Source organism: Labrus mixtus, chromosome 18 (genome assembly GCF_963584025.1).
Source record: "Labrus mixtus chromosome 18, fLabMix1.1, whole genome shotgun sequence".
In the NCBI taxonomy this organism is placed as follows: domain Eukaryota; kingdom Metazoa; phylum Chordata; class Actinopteri; order Labriformes; family Labridae; genus Labrus; species Labrus mixtus.
This window is the reverse complement of record NC_083629.1, coordinates 11,955,590-11,980,553: the sequence shown is the minus strand read 5'-3', so window position 1 is coordinate 11,980,553 and position 24,964 is coordinate 11,955,590. Positions and strand designations below refer to the sequence as shown.

The window sequence follows — 24,964 nt, the reverse complement described above, 5'->3', positions numbered from 1 at the left end:
AGAAGAGAGAGAAAGCAAACAGTCATCTCTATAACCTCTTGCCCTCTGTTTTATAGCAGTGGCATACAGGAGAACTTTCACCTATATGGAGAAGAAGTCACCATTAGGTGTAAGGCAGGTTTGTCATGTGGCATGCTTGGTGTTTTTGTTTCGTCGTTGCTGTTTGGAGTTGTTTCTGCGAATGCATCTGCATGAGAGGATCCAGCTGTTAGATTTGGCAAATCTCATCCACAGATGTAATCCAGAAAAGAGGCTCCAGGCTAACAATCTCAATGGCTCACAAAACGTGTGATATGATTGAGGTCATATAATTACATGACTTTTAAATTGAACTTCATGATTGAGCATGCTCAGTACGGTTCAGATTTGGGCATTCCGGGCATTTGTTTTTAATCACAAACATATTATAAGCTTTAAAATGTTTCCTAGTTTGTCACTTTGGTTACAGGCGGAAACACTGCAGATGTTTTTCACTGAAACCCCATGACAACTTTAGGATGGAATGCATTGCTTTTATTTGGAATCATTAGCTGATTATCAATGACCGCCACATGAAGACATTGCTTCAAGACTTCTGAAAGTCATACAAATGAGCTACTAATGATGGTTTTGCTTCTAGGAATGGCAAACAACTCCTCACTTTGTAAGAAAACAAAATGGGAAGCACAGGGTAAGACAAGGACAGCTTCTCCGGAGATGTCATAACATGCACGGATGAGCTTTTCATTTTTTTAATAACTTTGATTCTGTATTCAGAAAGGGCACTTGGCAGTCAATGTCATACATACAATGCTGCACTTTATATTAACTCTTGACACTAATGCAGCATTGAATTCAAAGGCATTCATTTTATATGTCATCAATAGGCTGACATACTTTCCTCTTGAAAGATAATTATGTTTGACATGTTTCTCATTCTTAAAGAAAACAGAGTCTGGATCTTCGTGGCCTCCAAGCGCTCTTGTGACCCAAATAGTTGATGTGATTATTGGACATCTTGAACAATATGTCAGTTGGCTACCTCATGGAGAGCCAGTTACCAGCATTTTGCTGATGTTCAGATAAGCTGAACTCTGATCTCTCTTTCTCCTCTGCTTTGTTTGAGAGTCACACAGTCTAACCTAACATAGAGGTAAAACTTGCACACATTCCTGAAGAAGCATAAATACCGTAATGTATGAGAACAATCGCTGGAGTCGATCAAGGTCAAGAAACACTATTCCCTTCTCCAAGAAGTGAATCATCTATACTTTGACATTAACAAGAGACTAATCTTCTGTTTAGTTCTCCCAATACATTGGAAAACGATCCAAACTGGTTGAATTCAGTTATTAGTACTGCTTAATCGATTGTTCATGTAGAAACACTGGCTACCACATGCTGCAAATAATAGTCTGCAAATAATAGTCTTTTATGGAGCAGAAAACGAACCATGTCTGCTTAACACTTATATTTTCATAATCCTTTCAATTGTCTCTGCTTAAAGCCAGTACATAATCATGAACAGTTTTTACAACATTGTCAAAACCTGCTTGATCACAGGCATTTAATTTCATGCATTAGAATCAAATCAGAGCAGATTGACCTTTCATAATGGACACAGATAAAACTGGTGTTTTGATGTGATTTTTTCTGAGTCTGTGATTGGTACAAACTGAAAGCTGTGATATTTTTTTCTCCAACATTCATGGTACACAAAACGGAATTCAATTCAAAATGTTCTGGGTCATCTAAGGTGTTTTGGTTGTCCCCTAGCTTTCCAATGAGGCCAAGAGCAGTTCAAGGTTGCTTTCCTGTAAAGCATCTTTTTAATCTACTTGAAGGATTGGCACTACATTTTGTTGAGAGATTTTCCTTATTTCCACAAGGTGAGGCCTACTGATATTGGCGAACCCTGCGTTTTGTCTGAAACCAATCTAAGGTTGTGTTTTTTGTATAAGATATTTGAGTTGTTGAATGGATTGCCAAGAAATTTGGCACACACATCAATGTTTTGTGCAGGATTTACCACAGTTAGTTGAGAAATCTCGCACTGTGTCATCTGTTGCCATCATCATATCAAAATGTTCTTCGGTGTAACACAAAACACCCGATAAAGTAATTCCCACCAGCCTCAAGTACGCTTTGTTTTCAGTGCTTATTAGCACATGTTAGGATGCTTACTTCATAAACTGGGGTAAGGTAGTTTACAACTGCTAAACATTAGCATGTTAACATGGTCATTGTGAGCATGTATGAAAGAACACAATGTGTTTTTTAAGATGTATTATTGAGTTTTCTGTGCCTTTATTGGAGAGATAGGACAGTGGATAGAGTTGGAGATCAGGGGGAGAGAGAGAGTGGGGAATGACTTGCGGGAAAGGAGCCATAAGTCGGATTCAAACCTGGGCCACCCACTTGGAGGACTAAAGCATTCGTACATGGGGCACGTGCACTAACCACTGTGCACCAGTACCCCGACTTCCGAGTTTTTATATTAAATGTCCTTCATTGTACTAAAGCTTGTTCAATGTTATGTATTCAAAAATCTAATTAAGTCCCCAGACACAGATACAGTAATAACAGACTTGTCTGGCAAACAAGTATAATTCAGAGACCATCTCTCTAAGCTGTAATAAGGTTAAAATCATTCATGTTTATATAGAGAGACTGTGGGCTTTCGCTTGATAACCGCCAGGATTCATTGGGTGCTAATTTAGCCACAAACAAATGGTTAACTATTAAAAATGTGACACACATGCCAAATTCATTCAAACTTTGCTGAGTGATAGCTTTATCACCGCATAGCCTGGCAGCCAATTTCAGAGTTTTTAGTGTAAAGTTCTTGAAAAGTAGTGCAGCTGTTTTTATTTCAAATTAAATAAACTAGTTCTCCCCAAAGATTTGGGCTTTTTTGGAAACATGCATTTAGTGGTGTGAGGACGGTGGTAAAGCTAGACTCTAATTTTTATTTTCCCTGCTTAGGATGCTGCGTTTCTCACTCTGGTGCCTGACAGGAGTCTGATCCCATTCTGGTCCTGGCTTTTGTACTCTGGATGAGGTAGCCTTAACTCAAGGGCTCTAGTAACGACCACTTCAAAGAGGCTTCAGATAGAAGCTGTCATTATATTCCTATTGGGAGACAGGGGGCAATGCTAGGTGAGGGGGCCACACACTTGAGAGGAGGAAATTCTTCAAAGATTTAAACGTGAAGTCGAGTCACGCTGCCATCTTTCAGTCTCCTTAAATCTGTGTATGTGTAATATGTGATATTAGTCAAGTGGGCAAAGCTTTAATTCTTCTTTTAAACATACTGAACTCCCCTCTGGGTTTAACTAAGATCCCATCCTATCATAGATGTCATAATAGATTTAGTAACTCAGTGTTTAGCGTCATATTTCTGCTTGATCCCGCTGTCTCCAGTAACCTACCATTTCTCTGTGTGCACGTCTCTTTTGAGACGTCGACATTTTATGAAGTATCCATCAATTTCAACATTATTAGATCATACGCCGGCCTGGCAACTAGACTAACCAAGAAAGATGGAGATTTCAACCACAGGGCGCTGGACTGACACTCTAAAACAGGCCTGCGGTTGGCAACATCCTCTCTCAGACCAAACCATTTTTCAACCTTGCTGCTGCTTTTTTTAAAGTAGCTGTGTTGACTAGGCAGTCCAAATATGGCCCTACCACAGGTCATTCACTGGTCAGTCTCTACAGTACAATTCCATTTTCTATTTTTAAAAATCTTTAATTATCAGGAAAGTAATTTTAAGTGGGTGGAGATGGATACAGTTTGACCTACCCTTTGAGATTTGCCACAAATAGTAAAGCGAATGAGTTCCATTCATCTAGCCACATCTGCTGAAGCTTATCCATCATTGTTGCTTAGCTTCTCAGCATCAGTGAGGTATGTGACAGATTTGTTTAACATTTGAATGACAGCAGACTAGATGTCTTGTTTTATTTAGTATCTCATACATTTTAAATCCCAGTGGCAGTCTTTTTGTAAGTATTCTTTATGATGTCTAAGAGCTTGTTGTTTCCTGGAAAACACTTTAAAAATCTGGCGGCTGTGTCTCAATGGTAGAGTCGGTTGTCTCTAAACTGGAAGGTCAAGGGTTTCGATCCCCAGCTCCTGCTGTCACATGTCGAGGTCTACTGGAAGGCACTGAACTCCAAATGGCTTGTGCTGCTATGTCAATGACTTAGTTAGAGCTGATGGACTTTACATAGCCACCTCTGCCATCAGTGTGTGTGAATTTGGTGTGAATGGGTCCATTTACCATTTACAGTTTATTGTGCACTCGGGGGCATTTATACACGGTTCACTTAAGAAAGATTTTTGGAGTATATATGACACACAGTTTCTTTGAATTCTTCCAGGTATTCAGCACAGGATAGACAAGCTAGTAAGCCATTTAGCATATTCTTGCTAACCATTTTGATTTTTATACCACTTTATCTCACTGCATCTGGAGTTTATCTCCTAAAAATATAAGCCATAGTATTACAATGCTTGTGATGTTTTTTTCCCCTTCCCAAACAATATACTTCTTCCAGTTATTTGTCAGTTGAGATGAGAGGGATCAGCTCTTGTTTGATTAAAAAAAAAAGAGTAGAATCAGCAGAATCGCTTCACTACTATAATTCTCCATGATTCAACAAACTAGCAGCACGATTGGCATGGTGTATGGTAGCGTTTTCACCTTCCATCTATAGTTACTGCTATTGGCTGCTGTAAACGCCAATCAATATCTATCAGTATCTCCCTAGCATTCTTATTTTTTTGTTTCTTGTTTTTTTTTATACAGGTAACACACTAACATGTGGACTCCCTGCTAGCCTTTTCATGATACTTTCGGTAATTTAATTTTATCTAATTTATGATTTCAGTAATTCTCAATCAGTAAGACACGCCTCTTATCAGCAGTGTAGATGGTCCTCAAGGCATGACTTTCACACTTCCTCCTGACCACTTTTCAAAGTTTGCTTTTAAAGCAGACATTTGGTTCAGTGTGTCGCACCAGTGCACATTGATACATTGAATGTATTGACGACACTGTATGGACTGTGGTTAAGGACTAAGGCTTTCTATGGCCTCATAGTGTTTACATGGTTTGTGTTGGCTGTCTGTAAAAGGAAGGAAGAACATGTGGTGTTGATTGCCACATCTTTAAGACATACCACAATGGTGACATTTTACTCAAAAGCAAACTGTAACTAAAAGTCATTGACGAATGGAAACATTTCACTTAAATGATGAACTGTTAGATGGTTTTGATCCCTGTTTAAATGTTTCTGAGTGTCAGCCATAAGCTAGCAGAGCACCCAAGCTTGTCCACATGTGAGATGATTCGTTTGCTCCCTATTAGAACCAGTTGTATCTGTTGTGTTTCAGAGCAGCGGCTCACAGGTTGGCTGGACGTGCGATGGGGACCCACAACCAGGAGAAGAGGTCCTGCAGGATATAAAGGAGAGAAGAGGGCAGGACCGGCGGCTCCAAGAGATCCAACAGCAGCTGGAGCTCCTGGGTCAGAGCCAGGAGATTACTGTGAGTTCAAAGCTATGTTCATTCTCGTACGCACAAACATTACCGAGAACATGCTCAAACTTACACACAAGACTCACACAAGATATCAACACAATCTGTGTTTTGCGTTATTATCCTCCTCTGCATTTTTATCTGTAGACACGTGTGTGACAAATTATTACAAGCACAGAGCTCACCCTCAATCATTCTCAGAAGGGGACGATGAGATCAGATGCAATATTCGAGTCTCTGCAGGCCCATATTTCTTCCTCTTCTTACCAAGTTTACTTCACTCCCTTTGTGCAATCACACAGTCACTTTAAAGTTCGCAGTTTTGTGCAAATAGTACGTTTTGACTGATTTACTTTTGGTTACTATAAGGAGTCTTCTATGTCTGTACACAGGTTTGATTTTAGGGACAGGGCGGTCGTTTAATCCACTGATAGCCTTTTGTCCTCCACCATGTTTCATTGCTTTCTAGCATTTTTCGCTCAGACTCGATCTCCATGTCCACAGTGTTACCTAGAAACGGTCGTGCCATGTCTGCTTTTAGGAGCCCCAGTAGAGTTACAACCACATCAGTGTCACTCTTTCACCAAACCCTGTAGCCAAAGACCCAACGTAAGAATGTTCGGAGAACAAAGGTGGATAGCTTTGATTTCTGCTTATGTTTAATTGTGTAGCTTTTCCCAGTCTTGCGTAACAAACTGCCTCTTTGCTTCTTCACAGTAGTGCTGTCAATGGAATTCAAAAACTCTTTACCAACTCTTATGTTCTCACCCTGATGAACCACAACATAATGTATATATGCTTAATATAAACATAAAAGATGCCGTTTTGCACACATAAAGTGAGCTCGTAAAAGATGAAGTGGCAGCCACACCCTTACTTCAAGCAGGACACCATGCCGTGATACTCAAATCTATTCCTGGCCTAATTAAGAAGACACAATTGGAATTTTTTTTCCTAATGAAGCCTAACTCCGTTTGAGGAAACTGTTCTCTCATTATGATCAGAAAACATCAAAACCACCAGACTCTTAATTACTGGTGGGAGCTAGACACTCTTTGCATTTAGCAGTGTGTCACTACATTTTATATTCTGTGACTAAATGATTGAACCCTGCGAGTGCCTGCAATGTAAATAGCACACTCACTGTGTATAATCTTAGTGCCATCGGGCTTGTTTTGTGGTTTGAAAAGATTTATTTGTGTGGAATTTGTCTGGGAGGGCATTCTTAAACAGCTTCTCACAGCTCCAGTGTACTCATAAAGTTGATTTATGTTACATCCGCAACCCAGATCACTTCTCACAGTCTCTCTGCACCTGAAGGGTGCACATACTTTGCAAAAGTTTCGAGTGTATTTAAGAGCATTTTATATAAGAAAAGATCAGTTTGTGATTACAATTAGATTTTTGGGTTCGTTGTTGAAACAAATTTGTGAAAAGTCAGAGCAATACAATCATTTTGTGGAGAAAGCAAATATTATTCCAGGAAGTACAAATAGTTGTTCTATTAAACTTGTAAGTTATTTTTAAAAGTTGTACAAATCTTCATACCTTGAGGGCAAGATGAGAAGAAAAATAACACTTTGTCTCTGTGGTAAATATGAAGTGAGAGTCAAAGGGTGATTAGTTTAGCTTAGCATTTAGAATGGAAGCAAAGGGTAAACAGCTGGCTTGAATTCCTCCAAAGCTTAGAATTATTACTACCATGGTTTTCCACCAAATTAAAACAAACACGTATTTGTTTATCAAACATAAATGTAAAATTTAGATCATTTTGGTTTATTTTAGTGAAGTGTAATGCTTAATATTTGTAAAGTAGGGCCTGACGGATATGAGATTTTTGGGGCCGATACCGATATCGAGAAAATCCAATACCGATATATCGTCCTATATCTTTCTTAGATTTATCTTCGAGCTTTGGAGATAAGTAGATATATATGTAAAAAAACCCTCATTTTTTGCGTTAATCCCTCAAATGCTGTTATAAAACACTTGTACAGTTAAACAAAAGCCTTTATCGGCCAAAATAACAACGGTGCACTGGAACACAATTTTTTACTTATAAATGAACAATTATACAAATAAACTTTATAAAATTAACAAAAACTTATATAAGAGTAACATCGGCACATTTCGGAGATTCAATTAGCAGATACTGATAGTCGCGAGATAAGCTAATATCGGCCGGTCGATTAATCGGTCGGCTCTAAGTTAAATAGAACAATGGTTAATTTGTCTGCCCAGTACCTCCATGCATCAGCTCAACTTAAACTTAGTATGGTAGCGGTGCTAATAAAAATTTGGGGAGTCAATGTGTTACGAAGTATTTCATAGCATGTGATGACCTGAAAACCATACAAATGAGTTTGTAAATGTCTCTTACATTGTGGCAGTGACTACAGAGTCTCTGTTCCTCTTCAGTGTAATTGGCTCAAGTGTTTGATGTTAAGAATTGAAGTGTTCAGATGGATATCTACCTGATTTACCTCTCTGCCGTGATGAATTTTAACAAAAGCTTTGCCATGTTGGATTCAGATCTGACACCTGGGTTTGTGCGTCATCCCTGCTCTACTTTCTCTCAGTTCAAACAACACCTTTGCCAAAGACTCACTTCTCTCACCTTCGATTTCGCAAACGTTCCGGCTATTAAAAGGAGAGGTCAGTTTGCTCGCTTAAGGAAACATTTATTTTGAACTACAGTAAAAAACAACAACACAGTACCAGAGAGAAGAGATAACATAAAGTCATGCAGGGTTATTTGGAACAGTTAAAGCTAAATCTGTGATACTCAACAGCACTAGTTTTCCTGATACCTCAGTTGGCTTTATTCCAAGACCAACTGCAAAAGGAAGAACAACCTCTGCTTCAACAGTGAGGCAAGATGGGAACTCTTGACATTGTTAATCATACAACCTTTTTCTGTTTAGCCAGGATTCCCAAATGCAATTTTACACAAGAGATTCCTTCCACAGAGGGCCAGTTAGGTTCCAAGAAATGAGAAGCCATCACCCTCCTCTATTTCAATCCATCCATGGCTACTGGCTATTAGCCTTTGGCTTGTCACGCTGTCTGCTCTTGTTTTCCCTCTTTATGATCTCATGAAATAGAGACGATTCAAGAAAAAGGGTTCCCCACAATCATCTCTACTGTTCCTCTGCCACTGCTTTTAATGAGTGGCAGACAATCTCATGGCATTTGTTTCAGGAGTGTAAAATTAGTTTGCCATAAGCTTTAGGTGGGAGATTTAGATTTGACCCAGAAAAATCAATTTTGGACATATGTTTAGGTTTTCATCGCAGTAGCAATTGACTAGACTTATATTTAATCAAGAAATAACAAAACTAGCAGCGCTTTCAACTTCCCCGGTCTTCTTCATCATAGCTTTCTTTAGCTGCCACCCCCCATTTCCATTGTCCTATCTCTCTGATTTCACTCGTAGTTGGAAGCTAGTAAGCTGGTCTATCAGATGCATTTAACTGCAAACTAATCATTCTAGCTAACCCCAGCAAGCATTGCTTAAGCTAGCAAGTCAGGTTATACCATTAGCTCATTCTGTAGCGCTCAAGCTTCAAGTGTTAATACACCATGAAATGATCAGCTGTATTTCTCATTTAGGGGGATTTTAAGGATCAGTCACAACAACCAGAGCTAACTGAAGGTCATGCCTACAAGTATATGATTTTTTATGTATACAGTGCACGTGCAAGAAGCCATGCAAAAAGTGACGGGGTAAAATGAGGAGACTGGGATTCAGCCAGGAGTCCCTGACATTAACAAGGTATGCCAGAGTCTCCCTGGGGCAAATAATCTAAATTATCTCAATGATCTGACATTCGACAAATTAACTTTTTCCTCTAACTTCAATGCTTCCAGTTGATGTCATCTGTGTACTAAAGCCAAAAATCAGCATAGTGATCAGCCTCATCATTTGGATGGGAGCACATAGTGTGTAATGAATAGAATTCCTTCCTATATTAGAGGCAAACTGGCCCTCTGGGTCTGTGGATGATAAAGCTGAGGTATGTGTCTGAAGTCAGTGACCTTGAAAGCTGAGCAGCCCACACTTGTGGTGAACCGGTCTTGCACCCTGTGTGTACAGGAGCCAACAACGAGCTGTGCAGAGGTGGTGGCCCATCGCAGGACAGATAGCTTGGGGCTAAACAGTTCTGGCTTTGTCAGATTTATCTCCAATTTGGAAAATGATACAAAATACTGACAATGATCTTATATCAAAGGTTGGGGGTCCACCCACCTCACCACTGTTTGCAATTAAGGAATTTGAGTCCACTGTCTGGAGGGCATAAAACACTCTAAACCCACGGACACAATTGATGCTATTGAAATCCACAAGGAAGGGGAGTGAAGTGACGAATGACAGTGCAGGATTAGACTGTATAGAGCTGCTAAACAGAACAGTGCCAGTAGGTTTCCTTTACACTTTCCCTGCACAGTCCCTTATGTAGCTACAGGTAAGACAGAGACAGATGCAATAAGCTTGCTGCTCTGGATCACAGGTGGGGAAGCAAATTAAACTGCCAATCTTACAATAACATACATAAAAGATGCAAACTTAGCATTAAAAAAAGACTCAAATGAAATGCATGTGCCAAGAGCAAATGCTTTTTTAAATCAATTTAAGCACTCATTGATTCATGAGATAATCGATGATTTGTCGGGTTTATGAGCAGCCGAATCAAAGCTATTTCCTTCAAGATGTGCTAGGATACAGTCAAGGAAAAACTCGGATTTTCTAACAAAAAAATAATTAGTGAACAGAACACCATGTTTTCTAAGCCTCTGATCTAATAAATAGGAAGTCCTTTGTCTTTTTCTCCTACAATATTTAAGTCAAAGTACTGTAAATAGGACAGAAGCGAGTGTCTTTCCATAAACCTGCCAAAGCCTCTCATTTCGTCGGCTGTAAGTGAGTCTATAGATTTTCCATCTACAGCTTGTATTTCACATGTTTATGCCACAGGATGTATGCCAAGGAAAAACTCCAAAACCAGCCTCACACAGCTGCATACATCCTTTGACTTGGCAATAGTCATCAAAAAATAAACACTAAATAATTTAAGTCCTTCTTTTACAAAGGATGCCTGCACAAAAGATTCTCATGGCAGCTAAAAAACAAAAGATTGTCCAGTTCTGACAAAAGGTTTTATCACCGTTCACTTGATCCATCCGTTTCCTTTTAGAGTCAGAATGATAAAAAACGTTGTGTTTAAAAACTTTCAATCAGGCTCAGCACTGCTGTTCCTGTTTCGGTGATAACCCCAACGGAAGAAAGGAACTCCCTGGAAACATCTCGATCAAACATAATGTGTATTCTCTTTGACAGCTTTCCTAAATTCACAGCTCTTTAATCTTCTGTTTACAAGATGGATGTGATGTACGAAGGACTGGACTGTAAGAGCTGATGAAGCTGTAACACTTTAGTTTAACTGGCTCAGTCAGAGTGTCGGAGAGGAAAACACACATCAGTCACCCACATACACCCTCGGCCTCCAGAGCATTAAGGTCACCTGAGGTCAAGCAGCTTTAAAGGGTCGCAGCATTTTGCCACAGCAATAAAAAACACTCTTTATTCCATCTCTTTTCTTTTCTCTCTGTAGGAAAGTCTAACTTAAGTTCCAGTCTAGCCGGCTGGTGCTGGTTAAAGGCATTTCTGGCCATTAATGCTGCTGCCGGTGGGACACTTCTTCTTTATTACCCCAATCATGAACACAGCAACACTCACATGACTCTAATTGACCACTGCTTTTTTATGTCTTTGATTCTTTTTCATGCACAATATTTCTCAAGGTGCTGTAATGGCTCATTAATATTTGTGCACATTTATGGTAAAATTGCTGCTATACAAAGCAAATATTTTTTTAAATTACAGTTTTTAAAACTTACTTTAGAATAACATGAAAGGGAAGATACCTATCCTTGTTTTTCCATATGGTTGGATGGATTTGCCAAAATGAAGTTAAACCACAAAAACAGGCCTGGTTCATCTTTCTTCACTACACAAAGGTGCTTGCTATATGCATGTCAAAGGACAAAAGCATGCAGCGCTGCAGGGGGCTGCAGGCTGGAATTTGATAAATAGATAGATAGATAGATACTTAAGGTCATTGCATGTCAAATACAATGAAATTTAGTTTTCAGCAATCCAATCCGTAGCATCATAACATTAGGTTAACACTATAAGAAATAAGATGTGCAGTTTCTGGATAATTGCAGGAGGTCAGAAATGAGTAACATGGGCCAACCTGCCATGACCTCAGGGTGGTCATTACATGCTGCATGACTTTGAACATGGACAGGATTGTCTGGTAGAGATCTATATCAGCAGCTTGGGTCCTGTCAACAGGCTGAGGAGTTTCAGAGGGGGGTCTGGTCAGCGGAGGAATATAAATGATCGATGAAGAGTATTAGCCTCAGCTAGTGGGGATAGATGAGACACTGGAATGTGATTTTGTCCTGAGTGAGTCAGCGGGAGGCAGCGAAGAGTTGAAAACAAACTGCAAGGGAAAAATATCATCTCGGTTTGAGAAAAAAAGTAACATGAGCCTAAATTGGTACAGGTTTTTAATATGTTTCCATGTGGCTGCTAAATGAATTTAATTTGATGTCAAACTGAACTTAGTATCTGGGAAAGACACTTAGGGAAAATATTCTTGTTAGCTTTCTTGCCAGGAATAAGATGTGTCAATTCCACTCACAGCAGCTAGCATGTAGTAGCTCTACGACTAGGACTGCAAGGCGATTGAAGAGCTAGCATGGTTGTGTCCAAATGTAAAAAATAATAATTGAAAAATCATCCTGCCAGCACCTATTAGCTCAACATTTACCTCCTTAAACCTTGTCTATTTAGTGTGTACAAAATAAAAGTTTAAAACTGCCCATCTTCTCATTGTTATCAACTAGGCTAAGCTAAGCTAAGCTCAATAGCTTGATTTAGCACTTGATTTTTTGACCTTATTCCCCAAATGGCAAAAAGAACAATGAACACTTTGAATACTGACCACACCTCTCATCAGGATAATGGACGGAATAAATGGGTCAGGACATCCCATCTCTAACATCATGGACAGTTCAGCGTAGATAACAGCTAGAAATCTGAGTTACACTCTGACTCACAGGAAGAATGAAGACAGTGATTACTTTACAACGCAGACATGTAAGGTCTAGTGTTCCTGCACATGTTTTTGGCTTAATGCTCGTGTTATGAAAGGTAATGAGTTGATATCACTGGAACAAACTGACTGTTGAGTTGCAGCTGTCTAAATAAAGTTCTATATTCTCACACGAAAGAGGCCATTGTGTATGAGCACTCTTGCAGAGAGTAAATTAGTCATGTCTCACCTTATTAATGGAACGATAAGGGAATTAAAGATTTAAGTGGCCAAAGAATTTGGTATCAGAAATTGCTCTTGCAGTTGCCAGATATCCCATCACTCTCATGAATAGATATTGACATTTATTTAGACATGTTTCCTCATAACCTAGTTTCAGAAGGTTGGCGTCTTCCATTGAACTCACATGCACTCCCAGAGCGGGTTAGACCCTACTTATCAGTACAAAAACAACAGCAACATCCAACTGGAAGGGTTTTTTTTTTCCCGGACAGCTTCCAACTAGGCACAAGGGAAGGCAGCAGCAGTGAAGTATATTATTATGAACTGCCACTGTTATCACAGGTCGTGCGTTAATACAATATGTTGTCTGCAGTTGTCAAGAATAAGACCAGTTAAGGATGTTCATAATGGAAACAAATGTAGAGAAGGTGTCAGGGAAATATCAGACGTTAAGCTAAAAAAATATTCTGTCTTCACTTTTGCAATTATACAAACATATCACCTCAAAGTTGTCAGATGTTTATTGTGCATGTTTGAAATGTTGTAAAAGAGTTGGTTGTTTGACTTAACTTAGTAAATGCATTTAACCCAACAGTGTAAAAACTGCAGCTTTAATCCTAGATCATACGTTTTTGTTTTCCTGCAGAGTGAGCCACTGGACCTTACAGAGGAGCAGTTACTTAGTCTGCTGGATGAATGTGAACTAACACAGGCCTGGGCCCAAGATCTTCAGACACCATGTCCCAGTTGAACCTCTGCTTTCAGAATGCGTACCAAAAGATGCTGCATCGCTGTGATGTAGCCAGAGAACAATAACTGGATCTAAAGATGTTCAAATAAGAGACACAATCATTATCAGAAGAGATTTTCACCTACGATAATAATTGTTCTGTACAGCTTTAAATGGATGTAGATGTTACAACATTTTTCTCTATGTCTACAGTAATATAACTAATAATGAACATGTTTCACAATTGTCAGGATTGGATAAATTATAGCGCTAACCTTTGGTATATGGCTAAACCTTGGATAAAACTGTTATTTTGATCCTAATCTGTCTCCGTTTTTATTATACAGCTGGATTGCATCCTGTTGCTTTTATTTGTGTAAATGGCTCTGCATGAGGAAGCTAAGCAGCGGGGCCACCCTTTGTATTAACCTGAGTATCATAATATGAGAACAGAAAATTGCTGTCATTAAGTGTAATAACAGGGTACGGTGGCCACAGAATGTTCTACTGCACACAAATACGCTCAGCTGACAGCAGCGGGTCTGTTTAGAGAAGTCTGAAAATCCTTATTGTAATAACTTTCTCCTCTTCTTTGAATTGTGACATGTCTCAGTTAGTAATGGGAGTCCAAGCATCCAATGTGGCTGTTAGGGACAGAGAGATGCTGTCTGCACCACTGAGTGATAGCTCCAGCTCAGCTCCAAGCATTCCTTTCATTCCTTCCCCTATAGGTGATCTGCTTCAGAGTGGGTCAGATTAGAAGGATCCTCTGAAATCGGACCCTTCGTGGCCACTCAAATTTTCATTTAATAAAACAAGAACCCACCGTCAAAAGACGACCAGCTTTGAGATTTATGCTTTTTAGTTTGTTTAGGAGATTTGTGTAGCTGTCGACACGACTCCTCTTTGCTCCTGCTTGCACAGTGTGAGTAACTAGTCTGCACCTGGCTGACCCCGGCCCAGAGGTCCTACCTGTCCTTTCTCTCATGGCACTGCACACCTACAGGCCTGTTCGTCTCACTCTTCACCCCACCGCATGCTGCTGACCCTGTGTAAATGGCAGGAATTATCTCTCATTCCTCTGGACTGAAAACACGTTGGCCAGGTGAGCCTTTAAGGTCAAACCCCCTCAAACCAGAGCCCTGCTTTCAGGGAGCCGTGCTGCACTATCTGTCAGGGAATCTAAACAGACACCTCAGAGCAAGTCCAAGAGCACATGCAAACTGTTTCAAGACAGACTTAATTTTTTTACTCATAACAATCCCTTGATTTTTGTGCAGCATATGTAGCATGCCCATGTTACTAATCCCATCTGTGCAATTGACAGTGTAATTTCAGTATGGTAGATATACCACTCATATGGGGATAATGGAAACTTGGTGAGCTCAGTGTGGTAAGAATGAGGTCACTTCTAATGTAAGGAGACCTGTGGCATACTGAGACTGTCTGGCTTTTTCTGGCAGAATGCCTCATTGGTGCCTGAGATTTCAGCTCTTTCTGGCCCTGTGAAATATCTCAGTTAGCAGTCTGAATTCTGTTTACTGGTGATATACTGGGTAAGGTCATTCTTTGGAGTCTGTCGATGATTCATCCACTTTGACAAGTTTTATTGAGACATTTTTATGAAAACTTTGGAATTTCAATTCACAGTCCTGCTGGTGAGATTGGACTGCAGCTATAACTTACGTTCTCTCCCCCAGCCTGGTGCAAAAAAATCCTTCTGTCTGCCTCTCACGTGGAGGGCTGTCGTTTGAAGGTGTAAGGAGATGCCTGTGTAATATGTAATCAGATCTGGATGTGCTGTTTAAGTGGGTTATACTTCATGTTGAGTTTCCCTTCTATTGACTCCCAAGGATACTCCCTTTCTCCAAGGCTTCAGTAGACTCAACTAATGGATTCCAGTTGCCTGACACAGCATGGCTCCTTTGCTTTTCTAAAGAGAAGACCTCAATCCAAGAAGATGTCTAAAAAAACAATGGCTGAGAAGGAACTTGAGCTATTCAACTTTTAAACTCTTCACCAAAAACTGAGACATATTTTATTTCCTGAAGTGTTTATTGTTCACTTGACATTACAACATATCAGGAAGGAGTATAAACAGCACTTTGGGTAGAAACTATAGTACAAAGTTTATAGAAAAGTTTCACTAATTATTAAAAAAAACACATACAAAAAACAAAATAAAGGCATCCTCATGTCAGTGTGCAAATAAGTTTATACAGACAAGAAACGCTTCCATATAAGGCGACGCTTCTAGATAAATTATTTAAATAGCATATATCTACACAAATGAAATAACCTCAACATGAAACAAACAATAATTTATCAAAAAAAAAGCACAGGAAATACATATAGCACAGCACAGTCAAGACATAATTTCTTTTAAATCCTTTACGTTCCTGTTCGGGCTTCTTTCACTACAAAAATATCTTATATACAGCATATAAATGATTATAAAGTCTTGCGTACAAAAAGAAGCCAACCAATTTATACTCTATTGCTAAGACAATTGATTCTTGTGTATTGCTGGCCTCAATACAAAAGAGAATCAATGAGGTAATATTTGTACATAAAGGGATTTCTTTTGATTTTCCCTCGTCAGAAAATGTACACACAAGCTCAGGCACACTAATCATACACACTGCAGAAGCAGAATATTTAGAGTTACTGTAAGTAATGCCTATAGTTTCACTTTCTTTTTTTTTTACTGTTTCGGTAAATATAATGCCATATCTTACCATGGGGGATACATGTAATAGATTGCTAACAACATTTTAAGCTGGCAAGATACTGAGATGCACAACAATTAAAGCCTCTATGATGAGTACGTAAATACAGACCGCCATACCAACATAGGTTTACTCATGGCAGGAAATAGACTGGCCCATGCTCTTTACGTCCCTTGAAGCTGTCCGTAATGATTGGAGATATGTACATAATATTTGCTAAGAATTACTATTTCAAAGCAGTATTCAGTGTTCACTGCTTTGGGCCCCTGTGCTGTCCTGAATTTGTGCTCTCCTTGTTTCCTTTAGTGCTCTTTTCCTGAGAAGACGAATGTTCTGGGCCAGCCCTAAGCCTTGGCTAAGTACAGGACCTTGTATTTCCAGGTCTGCACTGAAGTAGGGTGAGCAGTATTTTTAAAGAAACCAAATTTAAAAAAAAAAATTGACATGGTTGGCTTCATAAAAATGCTTGTTGGGTGGCACACATGCGCATACACACAAACTCATTCACTCTCTTTGATAGTAACAGTCAGTCCATACTGTCCATGGTCCCTCAACAGTTCCTTCAAAAGGTATAATTACCCTGCCTATAAAAGTTCTCCCATACCTTCTTCATACTGACACAAGTATCTTTGAGTCCACAGCAGATGTATATTAATGCTCAAAAATAGGAATAGAAAAAAAAACACGGAACACTCTTTCCTTTTGTCCCTCATCCATAGAGGAATCCCAACAACAGTTCAGGTGTGCAAAGCAATACAATTTGGCCCCTTTTCAATGCATTTCAGAACGACAACGTGAGAGGGCCACGTTCTTCTGAGCAGAGCTGCACTCACTATTTGAATTTGGTGCAGTGGCGCAGAATCATCATTTGGCTTTCATTTGGCTAAAAGTCCAGAGGTCAGCTCTCCTGCTCATCATTCCTCCAATGTGCATTTTTTCAACAGAAAAAGTTAAAGAGATATTGGTCCAGTTCCTTTTATTAAATACTCATACTGACAGGCAGATTCTGTCTGGAAGTCTCTGTGGTCCATTTATGTATCTGAAAGAATTCAAGAAAGAGGTTTTACAAATATAGTCTTGCATGGTAAAACCAACATTCTCTGAATTTTCAAACCAACACTATTGTGCTTACCTCTGCATTCATATTTGAGGTCTGAGAAGTAAACCATCTCCTGAGAGAAGACGTACAAGCCAAGTCGTCCACCTGCATATGTTTTGTCAAAGATGTTTCCAGAATCGGCCATGATTCTCTTGCCTTCATACATGACCACTCTATAAGAGAAAATTTAATCACATTAGCTCGTTTCAACAATAGCTTAAAACTAGCAGATATGAAATTGAATGCAAGGGAATACTTGGTCGGTTTTAAGCTCACCTAATCAGTCCAGTCTTAGGTCTGTGGATTAGATGCCATCTGTAGGCAGTAAAGTCCTTCCAGCCAATGTTCTTAGGGTCATGCCACAGAGTGCGTACCTGGAAAGAATGAAATGTGAAGGTTAGAATTTGTCAAACATTAAATTTAAGTATTACTTGAATCCTGAGTTACTGAATCTCCTCTCACCTGTCCTGCTGTGTCTCCGGTGTGCCACAGGGCATTTCTCAGGTGCTCGCCAGGCCCAGTGGTGGAGTTGACCACTTTGATTGACAGGCCAGAGTAGCCCTGAGCTCTTGTGGGTGTGTGAGACCAGTAGGTTTGTGTGACTTGTTTCCACATGACTGTGTAGAAGCGTGAGCTGGACTGGTAGCCAAACACAAATCCGGCATAGTCGTCATCTCTGTCCGTGTTGATGAAGAATGTCCCACTGAAATCGACTGCGCTGAACTCATCATAACCTGAATTAAGACAGAGGTGGTTTAGAATCGGTTTCCTGTCTACTTGCAGTGTACTTGCAGTGAGCGTCTATCTATTGTAATACATACCAACAGCAATGCCCGGATCACAGTTGACAGTCTGTACCAACTCCTTGCCCTGATGCCTCACCACCCAGTTGGGGTCAATTTGGGAGGTGCCCTTGGGGTCCAGAGGAACCATTTGGAATCTGCGGAAGTCTGTTTCACTGATGGCAAAGTTCTCGGGACACACATCATAGATGTCAAGAACGTTGTCTTGGTCAAAATCGTCTTTGCACACATCACCACGGCCATCACCTGAGAGGACAATATAAACGTGGAAATTAAAAAGATGGAAACCATGGATGAGGACAAATCAAACCACTGAGGATATCCAAAAAACTCAGACTGTATATGTAAGTTAAATGACCACACGTGACACAACATTAAAAGAATGACTTACCATCAGAGTCCACTTGATCTGGGTTAAAGGCCAGTCTACAGTTGTCTTTGTCGTCAGGAATGCCGTCGTTGTCATCATCATGGTCACAGGCGTCACCCTTGCCATCTTTGTCATGGTCAGCCTGGTTGGCGTTGGGGATGTAAGGGCAATTGTCCAAGTTGTTCTGGTGACCGTCCTCGTCAATGTCCTGGTTGTTGTCACACTTGTCTCCAATGAGATCTGAGTCTGAGTCAACCTGTAGAAAATCGTTGTATGATGAGACTTTCCAAAGACAGGCTCTTACACTGTTAGACTCCTGCTTACTTTAAATTACTCTCCTTGTTTTTCACCAGCCTCAGTATGAAAGGTGCTACTCAGGATGAGATTAATATGTTGGGCCTATTTTTCAGGCATGCAAGCATTGTCCTATTAGACAAGGTATCTTTCACCATAGAACAATTACCAATTCATTTATGTTTCGAAGGGGGAGTAAAGAGGGAAAATTACATTCTTTATTCTCAAATTCATGTCATATTGCATGTTTCATTAAAGCAGGTGCATTTTTTGGCACCGATGCTATGGGTCAGGGTTATTTATTTTGACAGGTGAAATGAGATCTAATGTTACCTGATCAGGGTTGTGCTCCAGAGGGCAGTTGTCACAATGGTCGCCCACACCATCCCTGTCAGTGTCCCTCTGGTCCACATTGTAAACATATGGGCAGTTGTCGTTTGCGTTCAGAATGCCTGTTGGGAAAAAAATATATTTTCTTAGATATCAGTGCTTTGCAAGTGATTTTTAAGGATAAAGAAAGGCATTAAAGACAACCTGTAAAGAGTTATGAGAAAATACTCACCATCCCCATCAATGTCCACAGCACAGGCATCTCCCTCTCCATTGTTGTCAGTGTCAGTTTGGTCTGCGTTCGCCTCAAACACACAGTTATCACAGCGGTCGCCAACATCATCCCTGTCTGTGTCATACTGGGCAGGGTTGTACACTCTTGGGCAGTTGTCCTACGATTTGAGAATCATAAGCAGGATTACATTTCTGAAATTGGCTATTACTCAAAGAAGTGATATTTTTAGGAACAAAGCTCTTCTGTTAAAGGCTTATTTTTCCTCTAGCTTTTGCTGGAATGTGATATTCCACTGGAAGCAAGCTGGTAATTTTTACCACAGCATTTTTCTTCCCCAACTTTCCAAATCCACACTAAGAATTATGGGCAACACGCCACCTTGTCTTCAATTCTGCCTTATTTTGGAATCAAACTAGAATATTCCTATGCTACTTGCTTTCCACTTTGACTCTATGGTGGAAGCACACAAACAGGGGGACTTGACATTCCTAGTGCCCAAAGGAAGGATGGCTGCTCCTGATTGCTATGTCTGGTCTTTGGAGAAGCACAGTTTAGGACTAAAATAAACTGCTGTGATGACTCACCCTATCATCGGGGATCCGATCATTGTCATCATCATTGTCACATTCATCACCCAGGCCATCTTTGTCATGGTCTTCCTGGCCAGAGTTGGGAAGGTTGGGGCAGTTATCCTATGAGGGGACAAAAGAGTGGTTAAGCAGACAATCATCACAATAATATAGTCCAGATGGATAATAATGGCCTTTGGTAACTCTATCCATGTGGGGTCTGGCTACCTTTTTGCAGTGGTAGGTGGCGTTCTCCACACACACCAGGTTAGTGTTTGGCCATCCGTCAAGATCAGTGTCCTCTCCGCAAATACGGCCATTCCCAGCATAACCTGGCTTGCACTCACAGCGGAACATGGACTCAGAGTAGACGCCCAAGTAGATACAGTTTGCATTCTTATGGCAGTCGTGGCTACCATCCTGGCAAGGGTTACGGGGTTTACAAACCTAGAGAAAATTACAGAGAATTAAAAAGACTGCAAGCGGTAAGCCTACAAGCCTCAAGCACAGCATGTAAGAAAAGACTCAAACCTGTTTTTTAGCAGTTGCCTGTTCCACTCCTCTGCCAAAAGGCTGAGGGCCGGAGAATCGCGCAGGGCAGGGCAAACAATTGTAACCGGGCTCTGTGTTCTCACAACGATGGACTCCATTGTGCGTATGGCAAGCATCAAGGACCTCTGTGCACTCATCAATGTCTTTGCAAGTGATGCCATTTCCAGTGTATCCAAGTGGACACTTGCCACACCTGAAAGAGCCATCTGGGAAGCTTGTGCATCTTGTGCCAAGGAAGCATGGGCTGGAGAGACAACCATCTATAGAGAAAATAAAATTGTACTTTTAAAAGGATATTCTGTTGTGGATCATAACTTATTTTCTAATATTTTGTTCCCGTATTTACTTACCAATAGGGCAGTCCTGCTTGTTGCACACTTGAGACACATTTGCATCACCAACACAATCTTTTCCTCCATATTTGGGAACAGGGTCTGAACAGAGACGTGTGCGGGTCTGGATTCCACCACCACAGGTAACAGTGCAGCTGTCCCAGGGTGACCAGGGTCCCCAACCTCCATTGACTAAAAGGCATCAGAAAAACAACATTTAGTATGTTCGATTGATCTAATTAATAAAGTGTTCATTATATGTTGCTGAAATGAACTCACTAGGACAAGACGACTTTTGGCAGATTTCAGTTTGACGTCCCTGTCCTTGGCAGTCCATACCACCCATTTGGGGTGTTGGAGAGTTGCAGAGGCGTATCCGGGTGATGACCCCCTCACCGCAGGTCACAGAGCATGAAGACCATGGAGACCAGTGGCTCCAACCACCATCCTGTTTGACTGTGAGCAACACATTCACAATTAATTTATGAATCTCACATTTTGAGAACACTTATCATCACAATGGTTGTATGAAAAATGCTGAGTGACTTACAGCGTTTGTCACATTCCTGGGGGTAGCAGTCACGGGTCTGGACAGAGGTGCCCTCACAGTTGCTGTTGATGCGGTCACAAGAACGTCCACGCTGCTGGATGCCACGACCACATGTCACAGAACAAGGGGTCCATTCAGACCAAGGGGACCAGCCATCCTCTGCATAATCACTTGCTGTAGGGGGGCGAAGAAACAGGGATCATTACCTTCGTAAAAGCCATTAAGAAAGAAATAAAGAAAATGGTGCAGGATGTTAAAAGAGAAGCTTACGTGTTCCACAGCGAGGGCAGCATTCTCCATCAGGCACGGTGGCATTAGCACACGGGATCAGAGGGCAGGAGATTTTGCGACACACAGTAGCAGAGTTCTGGAGAAAGGAACAGTCAAATCAGTACAAGAATAATGAGCAAGCTGACTGGTTGACTGGCTACTGGTAATGTTCCAAGCCTAATTGCTATATTTCCCAATTGAGAGAACTTTATCAGGGACATTACTCTCCTGCTGAAATGGAAAAATAAAACATCCTCACAAACAGGTGCGACCACCTAACTAATTACACATCCTGTGAGCAACCTCCACTGGATGTTGTTTTGGGAAAGGACCCCATGCTGGTTTGTTAATGGTTAAGAAGAAGTGTTGATGGCTTTCAGACAGGAGCTGAGTGCTTTTAAAGGGTGGTGCAACCATCAACATTATTATCACTTTATTAAGCAGGAATACAGGAAACACTTTGACATCTTCCCTGAGCTTATTTCTGCCTTAGGTTGAAGGTTGCATTCCAGGAGGTGTCATACTTACTTGGCAGGTGCACTCGGTGCAGCCGTCCACGGTCCACTCATCTTGGTCATTGTGCACTATGCCGTTGTGAATGCAGATGCCATTGTAGACATTCATTTGATTTTTCAGCAGAGTACTGTCCTCAGACTGGGGGAGAGAGAGGGGGTGAGAAAGAGGGAAAAGGATGCTCAGAATGGAAAACTTTCTTTTTGCCAAAGTTCCAATACAAATGAATCACTGACTGACACCATGATTAAGACATTGCTTGACTCTAGCAAAGCAGTGCAAATGTGACCGACAGCCAAACATATTTGTGTATTCACATGGCACTCATTAAGGACTTGGCCAGGGGTTGCCATTACAGTGACTAGTGACAGCACTGAGAATGTGGAAGCAGAGGGAAGGCTGGCGAGAACATGAAAAAGAGCGGGTGAATGATGACATATAGCAGACCCTGGTGGCCCTTGGAGCTTACCACTTTGCGCAGCTCATTGGACAGCTGTTTAACAACCACACCGAGTCCCTTGAGCTCTTTAAACATGCCGGCGAGGTCCTCACAAGAGAAGCCGCAGACAGACTGCAGATCTGAATGGAGGAGAGAAGTGTCAAATGAATTAGTTAACCTCCTAAAGTTTACAGCTGAGCAGTAGCAGGGAGTCGAGACCTGTGTCTTTAGGAAGGAGAGTCTCACCTTTGGTTTTGTGGCCGGTGTAATCAGTCCTAATGGCAGGACTGGAGCCATTGACTGGGTTGTCAAGGGTCATGACATCAGTTAAGGCAGCTGCATGGGGGGAGAAGACAGAAAACAAATTAATTTCTCTTCACAGATACTCAATGAAATATTTGCATCTTAATTAGCACTTTTGTATTTTGCAGCAGATTAAAATCCCCCTAGGGCAATCAATATATTTAATTTATTTATACAGCTAAACATGACGATATACTATATTTTTCAGACATACCTCCACTCTGGCATCCCTTATTTCTCAGTATGGCATCAAGGGTTGTCCCAAATACAAAGCGCACATTTTGAAGAACCCCCTACAGGACATAAAAAATAGGTAGGCTTTATATTTTTCATAATAATACAGTGTTTTTACTCATCTGAGTTAAATGGTTTTTTTTTTTTTACTTACCATGAATTTGTCCTTTGTTGCTCCTTTTCCAATCCTGAGCCTGGCAATGTCAGCCACCTCCTGAGACAGCACTCTTTGGATTGGCACATCAAGCTCAGACACATTGATCTCCTCACAGCCGACATAAAGTTGCACTCGGTCGTCCTGAACGAACAAAGTGATGTTCTTCCAGTGCCCTGAGGCCAGATCCGCATCCTCAATGGACACCAGCTGCTGCTGGTCCGAGGTGGAGAAGAAGACATCCAGAGTGTTCGCCTTCCCGTTGGAAATTATCTCGAAAATTGGTCCAGATCCGTCATTTTTCTCGATGGTCAAAAGGCTGCCCCTGGTTTTCTTGAACTGCTTCAGGTTGACGAGGAGGAGAAAGCCCCTCTCAGTCTGGATAGAGTCAAGGAGGTCCCGGAGGGAGCTGTCGGGGACCGGGGGGATCAGGTCTGCGTTCAGGACTTTGTATGCAGGGCTGTAAGGATCTGCGCCTTTGACCAGACTCACTCCATGATGTCTCTTGTTTACCCGGGCCAGATCGAATAAGTCATACACACTGTTATCATCCCGACTCTCTGCGGTCACAGGAAAGAAAAGAGTAACCACGTTAAGTCCTTTTTCTACCATAATGACAATGTGCGTAAAAACGCACAACAACGGGGAATCTCCAATGGTTGCACGCACATAGGATAGGACTATACAAGAGCGTGCAAATATTCAAGAGTAAGGCAATACCGTACAATAATTTAGTGTAGTTTTTTAAAGTCCAGAAAAGTTTAAAAGTTAGTAAATACAAAAAAAAAAAAAAAGACTATCACCAGACATTTTCCATTCTCACCTGCCAACCTCGCGCTCTCACAACTCCAAAGCATCAACAGCAAAACGATGCCACACAGCATCATCTTGAAATCTCAAGTGATCCCTATTAGAACCAAAGAATGTGAAAACACGCCGTTAGGGACCACATTAAAGCGATATTTTGTCATCATTATTAATAAAAAAATTCTACAAACCTTTAAAAATGAAATTCTCTCTGTGAATAGTTTTTTTTTTTTTAAAAAAAGCAGAAAAAGTCGTTTCTTCTCCCAGTATTTGTCCCGTTTCTTTTCCTCTTGTTTTTTTTCAGTAGCTCGTGAGGTTTGGGGTATAAAGTTGCAAAGTCACTTTAAGCCCCTGTCCGGGATATATTCCGGTGATTTGAATTTTTCTTCTGACTTATCCTATCGATACTAGAGCTATTTAAACAGTTCGAAGACATTCCAGAGCTCCGGACCGGACCAATAGGATTGCAGCAGCAGAGAGGGACGGCCTTGTTGTCCTACCTCACAGCCAGTCAGAGGAATATCCGCGACGCACACACCGAGGAGGAAAATGCATTCCTGAGCTGAATTTCCATCACCGGACAAATATTTCATACACGCTCCCGTGCCAAGACGTGGTCGTTTCCGGTCTAATAAAAGTTTAATTGTTCGGCAAATAGTCTTAATTTTATAAAGCAGTCACCTCCCCCCAAAAATATAGATTTATTTTTCATATGATCCGACATAATCAGACCAATTAATTCAGTAGACTGGTAATATAAAACTAGTTATGAGAGGATA

At 40.8% G+C, this 24,964-nt stretch overlaps 2 protein-coding genes across 3 annotated transcripts in view; one reads left to right on the top strand and one right to left on the bottom strand.

The window, feature by feature from the left end:
* The window catches only part of fsip1 (fibrous sheath interacting protein 1), a 28,898-nt gene extending 14,491 nt beyond the window's left edge, over nt 1–14,407 (top strand). The window contains exons 9-11 of one of the 2 annotated variants that reach the window (XM_061062521.1): nt 5,383–5,535; nt 13,519–14,242; nt 14,284–14,407. In XM_061062521.1, coding sequence (XP_060918504.1) covers nt 5,383–5,535; nt 13,519–13,623 — 258 coding nt within the window. In that variant the 3' untranslated portion in view covers nt 13,624–14,242; nt 14,284–14,407. The remainder of the gene's footprint in view (nt 1–5,382; nt 5,536–13,518; nt 14,243–14,283) is intronic. The other variant, XM_061062523.1, reaches the window with a different exon arrangement.
* Nucleotides 14,408–15,636: 1,229 nt separating this feature from the next.
* On the bottom strand, nt 15,637–24,578 carry LOC132992842 (thrombospondin-1-like). The gene is made up of 22 exons (XM_061062370.1): nt 24,377–24,578; nt 24,202–24,285; nt 23,379–23,938; nt 23,205–23,283; nt 22,934–23,023; nt 22,718–22,827; nt 22,264–22,389; nt 21,736–21,832; nt 21,466–21,639; nt 21,195–21,371; nt 20,934–21,107; nt 20,563–20,843; nt 20,260–20,478; nt 20,047–20,154; nt 19,460–19,619; nt 19,231–19,349; nt 18,625–18,859; nt 18,252–18,479; nt 17,893–18,164; nt 17,707–17,804; nt 17,464–17,603; nt 15,637–17,370 (listed from the first exon to the last, which is right to left on the bottom strand). Exons 2-22 carry the CDS (start codon nt 24,263–24,265, stop codon nt 17,363–17,365), a joined length of 3,519 nt encoding a protein of 1,172 aa, XP_060918353.1. The 5' UTR covers nt 24,266–24,285; nt 24,377–24,578; the 3' UTR covers nt 15,637–17,362.
* Between the last annotated feature and the right edge of the window lie 386 nt (nt 24,579–24,964).

What these genes read in the sequence shown, in the direction of transcription:
- LOC132992842 (XM_061062370.1), bottom strand. Translation starts at nt 24,265, where the DNA reads ATGATGCTGTGTGGCATCGTTTTGCTGTTGATGCTTTGGAGTTGTGAG. An exon ending in CACCGGCCACAAAACCAAAG is followed by an intron (nt 22,828 to 22,933) that starts GTGAGACTCTCC and finishes TCCTCCATTCAG; the next exon opens with ATCTGCAGTCTGTCTGCGGC. An exon ending in TGGAGCACAACCCTGATCAG is followed by an intron (nt 18,860 to 19,230) that starts GTAACATTAGAT and finishes GATTTTCTACAG; the next exon opens with GTTGACTCAGACTCAGATCT.